We start from the raw sequence: 14,325 nt of genomic DNA, 5'->3' as shown, positions 1-14,325 counted from the left end.
TGTCCATCTTCGAACGTAGGTGGCGCTCTAAACGGTAGACTCACATGATCCAAAACGAGGCTGCCGCCTTCGCATTGTTGAATAGCGAAGGTGGTAGCCTCGTTATGGTTTGTAACGTTGGCGGCGCTCTTCAAAGAATACGGTCTAGGGGTCTGAAAATGTGGTATAAACAGTGGATTTTAAGATTCAAAACGAGGCTGCCGCCTTCTCATTGTTGAATAGCGAAGGTGGTAGCCTCGTTATGGGGTGTAACGTTGGCGGCGCTCTTCAAAGAATACGGTCTAGGGGTCTGAAAATGTGGTATAAACAGTGGATTTTAAGATTCAAAACGAGGCTGCCGCCTTCTAATTGTTGAATAGCGAAGGTGGTAGCCTCGTTATGGGGTGTAACGTTGGCGGCGCTCTTCAAAGAATACGGTCTAGGGGTCTGAAAATGTGGTATAAACAGTGGATTTTAAGATTCAAAACGAGGCTGCCGCCTTCGCATTGTTGAATGGCGAAGGCGGCAGCCTCGTTTTGGATCGTAACAGTCCACTGTTTATACTATATTTCCGACCCCTAGACCGTATACTATAAAGAGCGCCACCTACATTACAATCCATAACGAGGCCATCGCCTTCGCTATTCAACAATGTGAAGGCGGGAGCCTCGTTTTGGATCATAGCCGTCTATCATTTATACCAAAGTTGCAGACCCTTTAGTCCATACATTGTAAAGGGCGCCACCTTCGTTCGAAAGTGGAAATTTGTTGCACCAAACACTCCAAAGAAGCCAACTTTTATAGTTAGAATTTTGAAGCCATAGCCTGATGTATGTAATTTTCTCTTCAAAAAGCATTATTTTCTTGGCTAAAGTGCTTCTAAAGGCGACATTTTCTGGTATATCCTCCAAAATGTTCATTCGAGTGTGACGAAAGCGGTGTCCTCGACATGGCTGGAAGCAGAACAAAGGAATCTATCAAAAGGAACTGGTCTCTTTTGCAGCCGTTTGTATTTGCCTAATTGTTTCCCCTGTAATCCAACGCCCTAATCTTCCCAATGTCCCCTGTAATCAAATCCTGTTTCCTTCGGTCATCTGCTACCAGGAATTCACATGCTGCTTGCAAGGTACATCAGATTTTGTTGCAAAACGAAGTCCATGTACAGAGGGCACTGAATGTGCTGTGACCTATACAAGTGCCTGAAAAGTCACATTTAGCAAAGAAAACACTGAAGCATTGACTCTAAAAATATTTGACATTTTTCTGACCAAATTTCGTGTACAGGGTGTCAAGCAGCGTCCGTGTGTGGAATTTAATATTTACCGTTTACTCAAACAGACCGACCCATTCAATAATCAGTGTACTGCATCCATTCTCAAAAAGCTACAAAAAAGGGAAGAAGGCTGCATATCTTTGAGTCTTTGCCTCATTTTATTGCTGAAGCAAAAATTGCACTGGACTTGGCCCCTGTGAAATACTACTGCAGATAAATGGCATTCCCTGACAAGCTTTCTGATTTCGGCCAATTAATCTCAAATTGAGTTTGCCCTCCTTATTCAATGGAGCTGCAAGTGCCAGTAAAATGGTTTCGAGTTTAAAGAAAATGGAAAGACGCCAGTATCCCATCTCTGCAACTTCTGAGTTTCATTACCTTAAAAAAACCTGTCCCTTCTAAAACCTTAAAAATAACAGACGTCGTTTAAAAAAATTGTTGGTGAGGCTAAATGTTCACAGAGGCAAGTGTGGAATTCTTTCCGAGCAAATTTTCAAATTTAAAGCTAGGCACGGATTACCTTTCCCAGGATTTAAGATTGACATGTAAACCAACAATTGATAATATTAAATTCTTTCCGTTAAAAAGAAAAATCAATACTTGTGCATAGTGCAGAAAAAGTATGTCTCATGATTCCCTTTGACTTATTTAACTGATATTATTAGAAATTGAAAGATTCAGCTAATGTAACATTAATTTGTTCATTTTGTTTAATTAGAAATGAGTTGCAGTTAAGTTCGAGTCCTTTCCTGCTCCATCCTCCTCCTAGATGTCTGCATGACCTGAAAGCTTCTTGTCGTCAAACAGAAAGGCCCAAACAGGCACTGACGTAGCTACTGGGGACATCTTGTGTTCAATGTAGAGGTCTCAGTGACACGAACCAACCGGCCGAAAACGCTTCCTAGTGAAGGGGAAAACAGAAATGCAGCAATTTTAAATCGGCAAAACCTCAAGAAAAGGATACCATCCTTCCTAAAATACTTTTTTTGTTTTGTTTGAAGATCTCAACTTTCTCTTCAAAATCACACCAAAGACTGACAAGTTAGAGGGCCTCGATTATTGGTTGCTATTCAGTACAGTTTAAAATTAATGACAAATTTTTAAATTCTAACTGCACTGACAACTTGTTTGAATCACCCACGCATGGAACTTTGATGAAAATTCATTTCAATTTTCAAACATGCATTTCAATGATGAAACAGTTGGTATGAATCCTGAGCATCCTGATGAAGTTTTTGCCCAAGCTCAAAGCTTTGCTGATCAAATAAGTCTTGGAGTACCAGGCAATGCACTTATACCATGATAAACATCTTAACATCCAAAAAGCAACTCTTACATCACGTGAACAACATTTTAATGGCTGATGCTTTCCTTTTGTCATCATGAAGTGAAATTGTGAATAAAATTGTCAAAAGTTAATAATCAATGCGTAATATTCTTTTATGTTTTCTGTTGAAGTTTTCATCAGAAATTAGATTTTACCTTGCCTGGTGACCTTAATCTGTTAGTGCTTGTTGCTGGGGTTTAGAAGAGCTTCTGTCTCTATTCTTTATTTCTGTATGAAAAGGTGAAAAATGCGGTACTGAGACAAATATCCACTGAAATTATCAGATGAATATTAAGCCTGAATTAATAAAAGCTGCAACTCCAAAGCTAGATGCTAGAAGAGAACGTCTCCACGTACCATTCTATGTGGAGTTTCCTCTAAGTGTAAAGTACAAGGACAACTTGAGAAAAGCTGATAACAATCTGCAAAATAAGGCATTGATAATGGAATTTGTAAGAAGACTTTCAACTTGTGATGATAGCAATTGTGGCAACGCATGTGCTTGTTCTAAAAATGCTGGTAATTTTGGGCATGTACGTCCAAATCTCATTCGAAATTGTGCAAAGACGCATTTTTTCATGGATATCTAGCAACAGCAGCCTGCGTACATCAGGGGGAGGGGAAAGCATGAACCTCCCCACACAAGGGACAAGTGAAGTGAGAGCATCCCCACACCAGGGGAGGGGCAAAGTGAGAGCATCCCCACACCAGGGGAGGGGCAAAGTGAGAGCATCCCCACACCAGGGGAGGGGCAAAGTGAGAGCATCCCCACACCAGGGGAGGGGCAAAGTGAGAGCATCCCCACACCAGGGGAGGGGCAAAGTGGGAGCATCCCTACACCAGGGGAGGGGCAAAGTGAGAGCATCCCCACACCAGGGGAGGGGCAAAGTGAGAGAATCCCAACACCAGGGGAGGGGCAAAGTGAGAGCATCCCCACACCAGGGGAGGGGCAAAGTGAGAGCATCCCCACACCAGGGGAGGGGCAAAGTGAGAGCATCCCCACACCAGGGGAGGGGCAAAGTGAGAGCATCCCCACACCAGGGGAGGGGCAAAGTGAGAGCATCCCCACACCAGGGGAGGGGCAAAGTGAGAGCATCCCCACACCAGGGGAGGGGCAAAGTGAGAGCATCCCTACACCAGGGGAGGGGCAAAGTGAGAGCATCCCCACACCAGGGGAGGGGCAAAGTGAGAGCATCCCTACACCAGGGGAGGGGCAAAGTGAGAGCATCCCAACACCAGGGGAGGGGCAAAGTGAGAGCATCCCTACACCAGGGGAGGGGCAAAGTGAGAGCATCCCCACACCAGGGGAGGGGCAAAGTGAGAGCATCCCTACACCAGGGGAGGGGCAAAGTGAGAGCATCCCCACACCAGGGGAGGGGCAAAGTGAGAGCATCCCCACACCAGGGGAGGGGCAAAGTGAGAGCATCCCCACACCAGGGGAGGGGCAAAGTGAGAGCATCCCAACACTGGTTTAGTGACAAGTTGACAGACTAATTCAAACTGCAGAGAAATCTTACTAGATCCCTCCAATGGAATCTTAAGACTTAAGGCACTGACTGACTGAACCAAGATATTTCGATTGAAAATGAACAACTCTTTAATTTTACAATTTGAGGAAGACTGAGAACTTCCACAGATTTCTGGAAAGAGAGCTGTTCCCATGGCAATGGTGAACGTCACTGTCTGTCAAATGGAGACCTGCTAAACAGAAGAGGGAGACGAATTTTAACGCTGCGGAACAAGAGTTCTTACCAGAATAATGACTGCCACGCAGAACCTCGTTAGCATGTAAACGTTGAGAACGTACTTTTAGTGTTGCCTTTGCCGTGAAAGAGGACAGCACAGAAATTCAACGTGCAGAGAGAAAATTCCACTCCTTTTTTACTGGCACCTCAGCGTGTTTGAAAAAGTGAAACTTCGTGTGGCACGCTGCAATATGTGGATTTCTTTCTTGAACATCTTCTCTGCAACAAAGCGTTTTCCCTCGATTTAACCATCTTTTCTGGTTGAGATACATTTGTTGAAAACATCGTGTACAAGCTCAATCTCAAATTGAAGCAGTTTACCATTAGACAGACTCAACGTCTTGATTGCCCCTAGTCATGCAGTCCGGTCCTGGCATTCCATTCCAATACAAAACATTGTAGATCAGACGACAATATATGAACTGAGATTAAAGGATTGTGCGAGTTGGCCTACACCAGGCAAAAGAGCAATTTTCCCACTAATTTTTGGGCAGCCAAGTTCTTGTGTGAAATTCTGTGTAAAAAGGTCCATAACGGACATGACAAAATGATATGAGCTGACGTGTTTTGACTGGGTAATATTCCGATGACTTGCAATGTACAAAGTCGTCAAAGCAACTTCCAAACTTCTGTAAGGAGGTGCATCTTGGAAGGTTGGAATTGTAGGCCCCGCTTCAGGGGGTCAAAGGTCAACCTGTCTAACAAACCAATCAGCAGTAATTTGAAAACAACCAATGGGCATTTTTCTATGTTAACAATTGGATATGATTTTGAGCCAAATTTGTCAACAATGTTACCCCAAACAGTCTGCAGCAAATAGGTAGAGACTCATCTTAACCCACAGCGTGTTGGGGTTTTAGCAACTCCTGTGATCTTTACACTGCAAACTTAAAAATGTGCAATCGATGCGCAATAACTTCAAATGGAACTTTGCTGTTTTACCATCCTTTGCCTTCAAGTTATGGTATGGAACCAACCTGTGCTAGTCCAGTGCACGGTTAGTGCACCCTTTAAAGCCTGCCGATGACTGGCTATTTGCTGGTTTTTCTAGCATGTCTTGGTTCAAGATTACTGGCTGGTTGGTAGACAGAAAGGCTTGCCATGTGCAGTCTTATGGACGACTAGTTGGCAGCATGGCATGATAATTGGGCCCTTGAGAAGTCTTCTCAAATGTGAATGGCTGTCAAACAAGAAAACGAAGAAATGGAGTTGAAGTTTTTTTCTAAAGTCTGCAGCATTGAATCTGAAGCTCTATATCGGTGGGATTTTGCCAGGAAAATCCAAATTCCAGAACAGTGCAGTCTGCCCAACAGCATCACACTCCATGTGCAGTAATGGAAGCTTGACTCTCTATCCATTAAAGTGAACCAGAAGTGGGATTTCTGTGACCAAGTCTTGTTTATCTTGTTCATCATTCAATTTTCGTTGCAAATATATTTTTTGTATTTTCAAAATGTCTGCAGTTTTATTTTGACCACCAGATAGTGGATCTAGGACACGATAGTGTGCATAATAGGAACTAACATATAAAAGTCTCTCACTCATCCAAATAACTCTAACTATTTCAGTCCACTTCAAAAATTAACTGACCAGCTGGACGTCATTTAATGACACCCTGGATGCCCTATGCACAAACCCTGAGTGACTGGTCTGAAATTCTACGTAGGCTATTGTGTCGATATTTTCGCCACAAATTTCGACTTTTAAGGACATGTTATCACTTTATGATGACTACTAAATACCTGTAAGGGCTAGGGAAGATTATAGCAGACCAGACGTCCAAACACAAGCCTGGTACTGCTGATACCGCATTGGTGATTTGGCACAATGGTAATAAGGCATTGTGGGAATGGAAAGGGGGCAATGTTTGCTCCTTTTTCCCTCCCGTAATGCCTTTCTAACATTGTGCAAAATCACTCATGTGGTACTACTGGCAATAAGCCTTGCGGTGGAACTCTTTCCCAGTTCAGACATGTCAAACATAGCTATGCTCCGAGAACTCTTGGGTTTGTCATCCCAGCAGGGGTGGACGACGAGTCCCATGAGTTCAAGGGGCAATGTAGCTATGTGTACATGATGTAGGACGGTTAGTAGTAGTTAGCAGTATAGGTCCCTACTTACATGACAGTCGCCCCGGCCACGTAGACAAGCTGACTGGGGATTAGGCCTAACTTTATCGTGAAATTTTCACAATTTTCGGCCGATAAAAGACATACACATTAACGTAGTAGAAGGGCCCTAAATATGGACTGAACAGAGTACATTTGTGGAGCCATGCCATGGTTATTCATTCGTTTCTTGCTAAAATCAGATCTGTATCTTTTCCCAAGTTCAGCAGAGCCTTTTCCAATTAGGCGCCATAACAAGGAATAGCGCCCTCTGTTGATATTTCGAACAGCGCCCTCTATTGATCAAAGAAATAGCGCCCTCTATTGACAAAATAAACAGCGCCCTCTATTGATCAAAGAAACAGCGCCCTCTATTGATCAAAGAAACAGCATCGTCATCAGTAAGACGAATAGCGCCCTCTACTTACTACAACCTGCTTAAATAAAATATAAATAGCGCCCTCTTGTTTATGACAATTTTACCAGATACAAACGCTCTTTCAGTTAATATTGTAAGTGGCATCACACCACGAGTACTTACTAGTGATGCACGAAACCCTCAAGTGCGGGGTTTAAATTCTAGTTTTAAGAGTCTGATGTGAGGTTTCAGACTGAATTAGATGTTATGTTATGATCAGAACTCTTTCTTTCCAAGGAAACATTTGCGATACAACTGATCTATTTTTCACCTCGGGATCAAGTTAACTGAAAGACAGAGACATTTATTTTGTGCACAAATTCTGACTCTATTTCACCATGTTGAGCAGTCTGAAACTTCCAAAAGACCCGTCAGAAATTCTTTAAAATTTTTCTAAAAAGAATAGATGAAATATCCAGAAAAATATATTTATTATGCAAATAAGTTTCTGATTGTTTTGAAAAATAAGAGTCGGACTTCTGTATCCAAAGTTTTCATATAACTCCCTCCTCTCCAAGAAAAAAAAAAACTAAAAAATGGAACAAAATAAAATACAATTCCTTTCACAGGTGTACAGTTGAACCGGCAACATGACAAAAAGCATCCATGGGACGACAAAATAGCCAAACTTGTGCCAACTTTGTTTTGGATCCACACTGTGGCCACTATAAAAATTTTTATTGGTTCTATTTCACCAAGTTTTACCACATAGGAAGACTCCTACCCTATACATAGACAAGTGATACCTCGATTCCCCCATTCTCCATAACATACCTACACACATTCCAATAACAATTATATATTTATATATTTATATATAATCATATAAATCACATGAACACAATAATTCATATATTCTTTTTACAAGAGACTCATAAGTGCGTAACAACCTGTCCACGTGTAATTCCTTATTTACAAAACTGAAAAAGGAAAGAAATAGAAAAAAAAAATTACTGCAACTTTCTCTGCTAAAAATTGGGCATTTTGCCGCTGGGAAAGGGTGTTGAGAATTCCGTCAGTGGAGATGAATATTACATATTGGCCACCAATCGCCATACACAGGTACAAGTACTGCCACTGGATTTATGTACAAGTCAGAAATGATTGAAAATAGGTGAGGAAGGGTCTGCTATTTAGAATGTCGATGCACATTCAGATCTTAATGAAACTTTAAACGATGCTACGTCATGGCTACAATACATTATCACATCCTCGGTGAAATTCTGGGTACAAATTTTGTGTTGGCCTATCCGTATGCTAGTAATATACTTGTAATCATGATGAACAAATCCTCCAGTGCATATATGCAAGTACATGTATTTAAAGTTACAACACCCTTACAAGTTTCAATCAACATCAAATACAATTCTCCAATTCAGGTTTTTATCTACAACACATAGGATATAGTTTATGTCTTAGTTTACCTCCAACAGAGTTCATGCTCTTGGATTTAGCTTTTTTTTATGCCTCTTTAATTAACAGTATGCTCCAAGCTACAACGTCCTTCATCCAGGACAAATAGTTCCTCTATTACCCACAATGCCATGAACCTCGAGAAGCAAGAATGTAGTTTAATGACCGCCTCCCAGGTTCATCCCGCCAATAATAAATAAAAATATGTGAGTTCCTTTTTCTGCGTATCTAAGTATGTCGTCTTGGTTGTCTTTCATCAGTTCTACAACTGACAGGAGAAGAAATATGCTTCATGATTTCAAATCAAGTGCTGTGAAGGGGTTGTCTTTGATTTTCCTCAAGTCTTGCTAGTGAAGATTGAGGCGTCAATGAGAAAGTGGAAGAGATCAGTTCTCTCAACAAACTACTCACTCTCTCTTACACTTGTAGCTCATTCACTTTGTTTAAATTCACGATACTTCCACTTCAAGATATTTACTATCTTCATGGAATCGTCTCTAGCAATTTGGCCTGTGGGCCACTGTTTGAAATGAATAAAATATTTGAGATATGAAGAGTTTCTGCCAGACAGTGGCTCCACTCTTGCATGCTACTCCGGGCACTTCTGGAGGCAGGAAAAGTGTTGTGTATGCAGTTACTCTCAGATCACATCCTGCAACTGGTCAGCGTTTACATCTCGGCCATATTGAAATGAGCAAGTGATGCAGTATACTATGTGTCTGACTGACATTTTGTTCTTTATTACCCATGGGCCGTACTCTTGGAGTTCTAGGTTCAGGAGTATACATGAACCCAAGCCAGTGTGGTGGCCATCTTGGTCTGGTTGTGCAGTGTACACCACAGTCAGGAGATTTTTAAAAATAAGTCAAGGGCATCAGACTTTTTCTTTCTAACCATTCTGGAAAAATTAAAAATAGCAATACAGTTCCAAACTGAAAAAGAAAGTCAGACAGGCTGATGGTTTCATTCCAGCAGAACTTACATCATTAAGAAGTTTTTTTTTTTAGATTTGCATTACTATACAAGGACGTACAGGTTTCTCTCCGAGATTCATCTAAACAATTTCCTAACAATTCTGTTTGATGAGAGAAAGTTCTATCAAGCTGTGGCAGCATGCAAACACTTGCATAATGGCTTTCTTCTTTCTTTTTTTTGTCTCTGTTTTTCTTCTACTTAAGTTACTTATTCCAGTTATTTCTTTTCCGGTGTTCATTTTATTCAGCTATTGTTACCTCCTTGATTGCAAAGTTGCATATTCTATTATGTTCTTCAACACACACACACCATACAATTATGACGATTCTCTTAAAAAACAAATTATGTACAAATTACAGCGTGACATGAGTCTGAGATGTTTCGTGCCTTACTGTTTTTGAAAGGATTTGGGAGCTAGTTTCCGTTGAGATGTACGGTAGTGGGATACATGCAAGGCCAAGATTTATGTTAATGATAAGTACCTGTGAATCCTGCAATATGGAAGATACGTACATGTACACCTAACGCGACTTCCAGTGACTGCATCGGGCATATGAAACACAATGGTGGTTATTGGCAAGCACAGTGAAGCGATACAGGGTGTAAGACAAGAAAGTCAAAGACAGGACAGAAAACTGCGATTCAACCCAGGTATCTGAATTGAGTTTCAGCAAGGATGAGTTCTGCATCTTAAGGTGTGCCGCATCTAGGCGTGGCAAGTTATCTTATGAATTATTCCCGTAATTTTAACAAGTAAAATACATGGCCGAACATCTAACCGACTTTAGATTTTTGGCAGAGCACTACTTATGAATATTCACATGGACTGTAAGCAAAGGTCAAAGACAGTTTGTTATGAATATTCACATGGACTGTAAGCAAAGGTCAAAGACAGTTTGTTATGAATATTCACATGGACTGTAAGCAAAGGTCAAAGACAGTTTGTTATGAATATTCACATGGCCTGTAAGCAAAGGTCAAAGACAGTTTGTTCACATGCAGTGTCTAAACTGGATGTCTAGAGACTGACCAGTGCAGCGTACTGTGCTTTGAAATACCTCCTGTTGGATAACCTACACAACGGCAATCGATGTCATTTGTAAATGATTCAGCAACTCTTGCGGTTGGTTTTTTGCCCAAGCTACCTGGATTTGGCAACTGCCTGAATTCACCAAAGACCTTAGCTGTGCAACGTTGTTGTGAAAAGGGTCCCATAGTCATTTGGTATCCATCAGTTCTGGTTCCATTATCCCTAACCCCCTAGGGTGTATGTAAACTCGTATTAAAATTGGAGCATTTGGGACTGTTAGGGTTAATACACTGCACATCAAGGTACTCAATTCTGGGGGTTTCAGGCCGGATCACATCTAGGATTTACAATTACAATTCCATGGTCAACTTTTCTTTTTCTACCATCAATACCAAGAGTCTGTGCTGGGAGTCTGTACATTCATTTTGAATCTTGAAGACATTGACAATTACCATGCATCTATGGGTTTAAACCAGAGCTAGGACTGTAATGTATACGTGCATGCAGAACTCGAGACTTCTCAGTCTATGGAAACTGTCAGCGAGATAAATTGACACCGTGAACAGAGGCATCATTGCAAAGCCAATAGGACTCTTTGCAGTTCATTTTTTTCACCCCGTTCAACCAGAAATGTCCACTTCACAAACGGGGACAGGGTACAGTGCTTTCATCAACTTCTTTCTCTTTGACCAGGGTGCAGCGGTAAAATTTCACACCAATCCTGATCTCTTCCAACCATCGCTGGGCTCAGTTCTGTTGATGTTGCAAGGATTCCAACACTCACGGTGATGTTGTGAATGGAACTAATTCATTTGGACATGTACGATGTAAGAGTTAAAGGGGCTTACATACAAATAATTTCCAACTTTCTGCTTAGCATCTTTCAATACCAAAATTCTATGCTACTGATTGTTTAGCTAAGCGTTAACCATTTTCTAACTGCTTGCAAGTAACGGCTGCGCTGTTACATGTAGGGGCCAGTGAATTCTTTACCAGAAAAAATGGATGAATAGAATCATGAAACTTCAATCTACCCCCAGCACAAACCCTGGCATGCGGTAATCTTCTTGCGTCCTCTGCACACACATGAAAGCAAAAACTATCAAGAGATTGTTACGGCTGCCTGACGATATTTCTTTGTCTCTCTTCTTGGGAGGCTGGCCACGGACTCTGCCTCGCTTAGTCCTTTTTCTCGTTGGTCTGGTAGGTGTGTCTATATACCTCTTCGATGGCCCGGCACCACTCTAGCGCGTGACCCTCTGGGTCGATTAGGTAGTAGAGCCGGTTGGGCTGTATGGATGAAAGAACGGGGGGAAAAAATATCACGACTGGCCGGCTCTAGACAGTCTTTCAAAAACTTCATGCTGGATGATGTCTGAATACACAAGGATGTCCTGTGTCGTTACATGGAAGACGTCGTAGAATAAAAATATTAACTGCTTCAAGTGGTATAGAAAAACTAGCTAACTAAATGTGATCCATGAAACATCCTACTTTTCCTGAGGTTTAGCTGCGGGAAAACGGAATGCTCCACAAATCACCAAGGCAGGCTAGTTTTACTGCACCACGTGATAAAGCAGTCAATATTTGTTTTATAACATCTCTTCTACAGAGCCTGCTCGATTTTACCATAAACGGATTAATTTGATCTGAATACAGTAGCAGGTGTGCTAATTGATTGAATATGAAGAAATCTGTCGAACATTTACCAAGGCTCTTCAAAACTTACTCTTCACAAAGAATGATTGAACCTAGCTCCGCAGTGCTAACAGTTCTTAATGCATGCAATGTGCAGTGCGCTATATAAGTATGCACTTGTACACAATGCCATTGTGGCTTTGCATCTGGTTCTGTGGTTGCTAGGGGTAGAATACTGTGGTTGCTAGGGATAGAATACTGTGGTTGCTAGGGGTATAAATTCTTTTGCTTGTGAAAAGATGGCAAAAATGGCAAACAACATGTGACAAGCTCTCTTGGAGTTTCAAAAGGCCACAGTGTGGTAAGAGATGTCATTTGAATTTAAAATGTAAATGTCTGTTTGGGTGCGAGGCCAACAGCTTCCTCATAAAACATGCTTTTTTGTTTTTGTTTGTCTACTCACCGTGTGCACAAAGTATGTCTTGAAGTTCTTGACCTCCACGCGGAGATGAGGAGACCTGAAAAACAGAGTGAATTCTATTTAATGCGAGCACATTGCAGCACTTCAAATTCCTGGTTTACAGCTTATTCGCGGCACAACGTTACATCAAATGCTGGGAAATTAGCTACAGTGTAGCACATGCACTCTGATCTCCAGAATACACCAAGTCAATGATCACACATGCTTGACAAAACTCGCTTAGTACCTGAGGTCTGAGTCTAAATCAGTAAAAGAGGACTCAAGTGCTATTGATGTGATTTAGTACCTTAACTTTATACCATTAGCACTTGAGTGCATCAATGATACCAGGTTTTTTCAATGTGAATCATTTTATTGTTTGGCTACGTTGCTTCGTGTAGCCTTTTTCTGGACAAGAGGTCCGGCAACAAGTTTCCACCAGAGCATTCCCAAATTTCAGAGGCTCCAGATTTTGAATTTTTGACCCACCATGGAATTTCTCCCTTGAGGACCATGTTCTCAGGATCCACGTAGTACAGGTGAGGTCCTTCTGTGAGTAAGAACTGCCTCCTCCTGGCAAACAAACCCTGCCGAAATAAAAGGAGACAAAAACACAACGTTTGCTGAGAAGTCATCACAGGACTTGGGCACGTTAATACCAAGAAGTAACAAGTCAAGTGTTAGTGGACGAACTTTCCTTTGTCCAGGGCGGTTTAGTATTCCCACTACTGTTACCACAAACTCCTGGAATGGAATTTTGGTGGCTTGTCACCAAAGCACTTAACAAAAATCCATAGGACATGCCTGAAAAAAAAACCTAAGAGGGTAAAGCTGGCAAACTTGGCTCAATTTGGGAGCTCTAAAGAGTGTGCCCACCTTTTGAAACTTTCAAGGATTTTATCAAGTCATTAAAAATAATCTGGTTTTTGTTGTTAATAAGCTGCAGTTTGGTGTTTTGGCCAGGCCTCAACCTTAGCACTCGATCAGCATTCAAATTCTAGTAAAAAACTTCTACAGGCAAGTAGAATGCAGTCCGTAATTTGTTCGGTGGGCTAGTCAAGAAACATCAACCTGTCTGAGTAAAACTTAGGTCACAATGTGCATTTTGATTGCACAGTGCGTGTTCTTTATTATGAATTGCAACAGATTTTAATCCTCCACGTTTAGACTGTTTTCGAAATTGACAGCAAGACGCCACAGTAGAAAAATAAAATAATTTAATTCTTAATTTTTTTATTTGACATAAAATTTTTTGGTGAAAATAATAAAAGTTGAAACAAGCCTGTCAAAATACGTTTTGCAAAGCAACATCTAGTGGGATTGTGAAAATTACTGTAGGCTGGTGAAAAATAAGTTAATTTGCCCAGCCGGTCAGTTAAAAAACCCTTCAGATCAAGGCTTGGTTTTGGCTTTCAAAGTCTTTTTAAATAATCTGTTAACGTTCAAACTCCGCCCATCAAAAAACTTACCCTCCTCTTGTCCATGGGAGCCATCTTCAGGATCAAGTTGCCGTCCACAAATCGGTGCCACTTGCATTCTCGCCTCTGTTTCTCTAGCAGGGCGGCTCGCTCCTCCGACGTGTAGGGCAGAACGTACTTGGGCTTGCGCTGCGACCGATCTTTGGTCTGTTGCCGGTTGTTCTCGTATGTCTTGATCTGGCCCAGGAACTCGCTCAGGGGTGACATGTCAAACTCGTCAATCTGTAATTTGGTTCGAGATATGGGGGATAAGTTTCTTTTTTTGGGGAGGCCTTGCTTTCTCACGCACAACATTTTCAGTTCCGTTCAACAGTTATTGCAAACGATATAGCAATAACCTATCTGATCTGAGCTGAAGTGCGCCCTCACTGGCAAAAGAAAGACAGATGGTACTAAGTTTTCAAACTGGGTTCTTACAACCCTTTGGTGTACATGCGAAGACCACGTATTCCAGACTAAGCGTATTGCGTGTATTCAGTGT

The 14,325-nt window shown here is 41.5% G+C and overlaps 1 protein-coding gene and 1 long non-coding RNA gene across 5 annotated transcripts in view; both read right to left on the bottom strand.

Moving 5' to 3' along the window:
* Window positions 1-1,251: 1,251 nt before the first annotated feature.
* On the bottom strand, window positions 1,252-6,710 carry LOC110979671 (uncharacterized). 3 transcript variants are annotated; one of them, XR_002598219.2, is made up of 6 exons: window positions 6,446-6,710; window positions 5,302-5,504; window positions 4,332-4,543; window positions 2,937-3,001; window positions 2,735-2,807; window positions 1,252-2,153 (listed from the first exon to the last, which is right to left on the bottom strand). It is a non-coding gene; the product is annotated as an uncharacterized LOC110979671 (long non-coding RNA). The 3 variants fall into 3 exon arrangements; XR_002598221.2 differs by having other exon boundaries at window positions 4,332-4,538; XR_002598220.2 differs by lacking the exon at window positions 4,332-4,543.
* A 779-nt stretch (window positions 6,711-7,489) lies between these two features.
* Window positions 7,490-14,325, bottom strand: part of pdpk1 (3-phosphoinositide dependent protein kinase 1) — a 44,800-nt gene continuing 37,964 nt past the window's right edge. For both annotated transcript variants that reach the window (XM_022235758.2, XM_022235757.2), the window contains exons 11-14: window positions 13,836-14,066; window positions 12,856-12,953; window positions 12,370-12,424; window positions 7,490-11,558 (exon numbers count right to left, since the gene is read on the bottom strand). In XM_022235758.2, coding sequence (XP_022091450.1) covers window positions 11,448-11,558; window positions 12,370-12,424; window positions 12,856-12,953; window positions 13,836-14,066 — 495 coding nt within the window. In that variant the 3' untranslated portion in view covers window positions 7,490-11,447. The remainder of the gene's footprint in view (window positions 11,559-12,369; window positions 12,425-12,855; window positions 12,954-13,835; window positions 14,067-14,325) is intronic.

This window comes from Acanthaster planci, linkage group LG07 (genome assembly GCF_054643075.1).
Source record: "Acanthaster planci isolate LZ-2023a linkage group LG07, COTS_SCS, whole genome shotgun sequence".
NCBI classification, from domain to species: domain Eukaryota; kingdom Metazoa; phylum Echinodermata; class Asteroidea; order Valvatida; family Acanthasteridae; genus Acanthaster; species Acanthaster planci.
The sequence above is the reverse complement of the archived record's forward strand: the minus strand, read 5'-3'. Positions and strand labels throughout refer to the sequence as shown.